Source organism: Mya arenaria, chromosome 13 (assembly GCF_026914265.1).
Source record: "Mya arenaria isolate MELC-2E11 chromosome 13, ASM2691426v1".
Classification (NCBI taxonomy): domain Eukaryota; kingdom Metazoa; phylum Mollusca; class Bivalvia; order Myida; family Myidae; genus Mya; species Mya arenaria.
The window spans coordinates 68,760,240-68,766,012 of record NC_069134.1 but is presented as its reverse complement, the minus strand read 5'-3'; the positions used below and the strand labels follow the sequence as shown (position 1 = coordinate 68,766,012).

Sequence of the window (5,773 nt, the reverse complement as noted above, 5' to 3'; positions counted from 1 at the left end):
CAGCTCACATTTATTGACAGAGTTAAATATATTTCTGGGAATATTACCAACTAAATCTTGAAAGGTTTGGTAACATAACCAAAACAATTCGGGGATGTTACCAGATGAAGTGAAATACAAATATGATTATTTGACAAACATACGAACACCCAACAGACAAATAGAACTTAAGATGCAAAACTAGACATGCTGGTTTTACGACTCTTGCTAATTTACTGCCGGAGATACATGTGACAAAATGTTTTGTGACAGCTGAATGAACCGACGAACATACAGACAAGGGAAATCTATTTGCCTCTCAGACTGGGGCATTTAAATGAATAGCAGTATTGAACATTTTTCGGTTATAACACATATAGTTTTAAAAAATTATTCACAACGTGAATGACAAACAACTAAGTGTATGTTATGAACTGTACATTTAAAGTATGCTTAAATAAAAAAAAGTCATCGAGAACATGATTAACATAATTGGTGAATGTTCCATCAGTAAACATGGAGCAGGTTCAATACTTTTTTATTGTTCTATGTGTCTTTCCATATCATTAAAATAAACCTAAAGTATCTGCTTAAAGTTATCTATTCAAGAAAATAATAATACTGCTATCATTCGTTCTCGTCATTTACAAGACATTTTCTTGATCGGAATACTTTATAGTATATGATAAACAACCTATAGCAAACATTTAAAAGTGGATTTATATTTTCTACAAGGATGTCATTATATCAGACTCTGAGTCAGCTTATGCTGGACACAAATGTTGTTGTAAGAAGGGGTATTTCATACAAACTAATTATGAAAAGAAAATTGAAAAAAAATATAATAAACACAGAGTAGATGAGCCAAAGCATGATGGCCTTCGAACTGTTATCAAGTGACAATAAAGGATATAAATGTAATATTTCATGAATACCAAAGACGGCTCTTTCTCAAATATGTCAGGCTTTATGCACAGAGCAGTGGATAAATAAAAAAAAATCCATCACAGAAATCACAGGAAAAACTTTAATAATGAGTTATGTAGGGTAAGAGCTTAGCATACTGGAATGGCTCTCGAGAGACCAAGACTAGATTCCCGACTTCGCCATTGACCGATTCTCTCTGTTCAAAAAATGAAACTTGAATTATTTACTTACTAAAATAAAATAGGCTTTAAGGCAAAGCAAAAGTTAATAAAAAATAACTCAATCATAATATGTACAAATATTTACAAAATGTAAACACAATGTAAGCTTACTGAAATACAAAAACAAGGTTTAAAAGATATGTACAGGCACACTGTTATCTGATATTTATGATCATACCAAATATATGAGGTTTTAGATGTCTGAAGCTTGTTTGGAACAATACGAAGCTACGGACTGATTTATAAGTTGAATCTGAATTTCCGATAATTGTATTACGTCGTCTTTCTTACATCCTTCGAATTTTGCAATTAAAAATCGACGATTAATTTTCATTTTGTCCAAGGGATTCAAAATCACGCTCTGTTTATTTTTTACGTTGAGAGAACTTGTTAGTTTTCCGACTGGCCGACGGGCAAAGGTCATCATGTTTCCCTCCATTTCTCCAATATACACACTCTGGTTTGTATATTCCACAACTGCCACCTGAAGACGAACCAAACATATAAGTATTTCCTAGATTTTATAGATGTGGTGTATTCTTAAAATTACAGTGTATACTACATATTGCCATTACAGCCAAAATCCAATTAATGATCATTTTAAGTTCAGTATATTTGTTATATAATGTCTTATACTTTAATAGACAAATGGTTTGTTATATAATGTTTCATACTTTAATAGACAAATGGCTTTATATTTCTGTATTTATACTTGAACATACCGTCATATGGTCTGCTACTTCGGCTAAAGTTTCAGTTTCTGCTGTCTGGAAATATATTTTTGAATCCTGCTGTACTAAAATAACGATTAACTTTATGAAAAGCATATAACAAACAGAGGTGGGGAAACCATAATAAAAATATGCTGGACGGAGGCGGGATTCGAATCCGCAACAGCGTGATTTTAAAGTATATGGTCTAACCACAGGACCGGGGCTCTAAAGCAATTGCAAAAGTATACTTTGCTCTTAAGTATGTATGATTTTTTTTGCACTATTTCTTCGGTTGCCAAATTCATGAATATGGCTGAGTATTATATTGCATATTGTTATTATTTTGCATACAACATGAATGTGATATGCAATACATGTATGCCACTTGCCAAGTTTTCATTTGAATACTGGTAGGAAAGTTTCAGTTCATTACTAAAATCATTTATTATGCTCAGTTATAATTGTTACATAAAATAAGATTTTGCCAGTTATCTTTGGTAAAGAAATCATGGAAAATAAACATTAATAATTTAGCATGTATAAGTTGTTTTTCTTAAATTCAATTACTATTTTCATACAATCTTTACAACTACTGAACTATAACTTTAACTTAATTTTGCGGTTGGCAATTTCTTTTTTTTAGTTGGAAGTGTTTAGCTAATTCGATTAAGTATCAACGTTATTATTAGTATCCTACATGGCCGAGAGCGTAAGATAGGTTCATTACCAACCTGTGCGTCGGGTGTTTTGTGGAAACGAGGTTTACTCGAGGTTTACTGAGTTTTTACAGAACACCCTGAGCGAGTGTTGGGACGAACCTTTCTTATACGGGCGGCTATGGTATATGCTTTTTCTCCCATCTCAGTTTAACAAAATGAGGTAAAAATGTATTTTTTACTGGAACTCTTTATGACAATAAAAAAGTACAGTTGAACACCGTTAATTGAAAATCATAGGGACCCAAAACTATTTCGGGATAACGATATTTCGGATTAACAACTTTCATAAAATTGACAGCGTTCGCGAATAATAGATGACGTGATATACTAAGTCGTGAAGATTGCAATTTCGGTTACACGTTACCAATATGATACATTCGGTTTGAGTGATATTTCGTATACAAAAATATTTGTTGATTTATTATGTACTAAATGACAAATAATTCTTTTTTTTTTTACTTCTTTATTAAAACATAAAACGTTTAAAACAAATTGACAGCACATGTATGCATTCGGAACATAGTACGGATTATTCGGTAGCGGGTTAAGTGAGCAATGCGTATTTTCGATTGATATTCATGTTGTGTTAACCAGAAATTATATACACACTACATCACCTAAATGAATTGCTAATTTTCTGACATCGATGATTGTAAAATACGCGTGCTCAATTTCATTCTTTTACAAGCGCTAATTGTGCTCCATTGTCACCCCAAGCCCATGCCCTAGTGTAATTGAAGTATGGTGTGAAAAACTATGACACGATAAGGTTCGAAATAAGAATGGATAAATAGGTGTGAAATACCAAATCGGGCCCGTAATTTTTACTTGGGAATAGCGATTAATTCGGACAAGCGATTTCAGGTTAAGGATTAAAAATTTAGTTAAACAAAGTAGGAGTAAAATCGGGACAAAAAAACAGCGATCAATTCGGATAAACGGTGTTCGGAATAGCAGTGTTCAACTGTATTTCATACGGGTCTTTGTTTTATCTTTGCCCGAGGGCAAGATACTAATTTCCTGCATGGCCAAATTTTTGGATCTACTTATCTGAGGTAGGAGAAAAGTATGTCTATCAAATATTATCAGTCATATGTAATAAATGAATTCAGCCTAGTTTTAAGTTGTATTTCTTCAGAAAAACAAACCTTATCGAATCTGGCATTGTCTGCTGGTGTAACAATATTTTACCAAAATGCAAATTAGTAATAAGAACTACATGAGTTATGAATGTTGACCCTTTGGTTTACTATGATTTATAATATACTTGTCAATCATCTTACACATATATCAACTTTAACACGTTTTCATGATGTAAGCTCATCTTTCTTAAACAGACGAGCTAAAACCAAATGCAAGGAATATGGTCATAATAGGTACCCCATTTACTTCTAGGTTGATAAGATGCGGCATTTATGTATGTGGTTAGAGGCTGTGTAGTTTGTTATTTAAGTTGAAGCTATAAACATGCACATATACATAATAATCATGAGAAATAACGAGCTTTATTGAATATAATTTATTTCCATGTAAAAAACGGTACCTTTGGTAGGGAAGCCCTTGCCCTTGCTGCTGTCTGTTCTGCCATTTTCACTCTTGAGCATTAGACTATCATTCTCTGCATACATTCTGTTTTGGTTTGCCTGAAATATATGTTCATGGCCTCAAAATTTGCCATATTTTTCTAAATCGACATAGGAAATATTGAATAAACATTTTAATAGTACAAAACATAATACTCTCTGAAAATGTGTATAGGCGTATATTCACAGAGAATTCATGTTCATTTTATGAATAATATTTATAGATAAGCATGTGTGCTTTCCTTTTTTATGTTCTTTATAAGGTTGTTCATATATAATGAAATACTTGTTACAAAATAGAGGGCCTATGCTTATTTATTTACACTACATTAAAAGTTGAACACCGACAAGGTCTCTTAACAGAAATGGAAATATTACGATACAATAAAAAGACATGTCAATAATTAATCAAAATAGTTTAAAACATTTACCATTTTAAGCATTTAAGATTTAACGGCATATTACCTGCATATCTGCAATCTGCCTGTCTTTATTTACCAGTTTTTCTTTCAAATTTTGAATATCCCCTTGTAACTGAAAAATAAACAATAACAATTAAACCCTTATACTATTCAACAACATAATAATGTATGGAATTTCACATTTATCTCATGTAGTCTTCACGCGTGTGAAAAGAAATTGCTTGTTATATTTGTATTTACAACTTATTGTGTGTGATTTTCCCAGCAAATTAAAAACATTTAAAACATTACTATATTGGCAGTCCGGGTACTATACCTCATTTATTTGCCGCGTTTTAGCGATGCAATTCTTTTCGAGGTGATTGATATCGGGATATATGTTGCATCTCGCATCCCTAAAATACAACAAAGTATGGCAGCTCGTAGTGATAATCTGGGCAAAGAGATTGTTCACAGGTGTGCCTAAAATATTATCATTCCTTGTAACACCATTTAACAATCCTCAAACCACGGATATTAATTTAGTTTTATACATCTAAATACAAAGAAATGGATGTTTGACATGGATTCATAGCAAACGCTACAGACGATCCATTTCAAAATCATGAAATATTTAAATAAATTGAAATAGTGATGACTAAAGAACAACTAGACAAATATAACATTAAAAAACTTCAGAAAAGATACCTAGTTGCGCTAATTAAATAAACAGAACAACAACAGGAAGTCCAATTATGTAAAAACATATTGCCAAAAATGCTGCATTACAAAAATACGAATTATTTGGTATTTGCCCGGCTTCCATGTGTCACTTTAAAAATTCGTGATTAGGAAAGTGCAACTGTCACTTTTTTATAAGTATATGAGCCAGAGTCACAAAGCGTAACAGAAATGTAAACCACCTTGTGTCGTAATGCACCTGGGATTAAGGCTTAGGTTACTTTTACTTTAAAATGTTTTACTAATAAATAGTTAGACGACCTGAAGTAAGTTATAAGTTATTAAGAATGGGCAAAGTGAGCATACATTGAACAATTTTACCTTGAAATCTAACCATTTCAAGAACAGGGATCTGCTTTGCCTGAATCCTGGCTTCGTACCGGAAATAAACTGTTCTAACTTGCATTGAATGCTTTCATCATCTTCAAAGGAAACCTGTTTTGTGGAAAATTGTGAAAGATATTTATTTTAAACAAGATAAATATAATC

General features: G+C 32.1%; 1 protein-coding gene across 1 annotated transcript; it reads right to left on the bottom strand.

Moving 5' to 3' along the window:
• Window positions 1-1,293: 1,293 nt before the first annotated feature.
• On the bottom strand, window positions 1,294-4,627 carry LOC128213291 (uncharacterized). Its single transcript, XM_052918891.1, has 4 exons — window positions 4,608-4,627; window positions 4,103-4,202; window positions 1,850-1,894; window positions 1,294-1,611 (listed from the first exon to the last, which is right to left on the bottom strand). Exons 2-4 carry the CDS (start codon window positions 4,145-4,147, stop codon window positions 1,321-1,323), a joined length of 381 nt encoding a protein of 126 aa, XP_052774851.1. The 5' UTR covers window positions 4,148-4,202; window positions 4,608-4,627; the 3' UTR covers window positions 1,294-1,320.
• Between the last annotated feature and the right edge of the window lie 1,146 nt (window positions 4,628-5,773).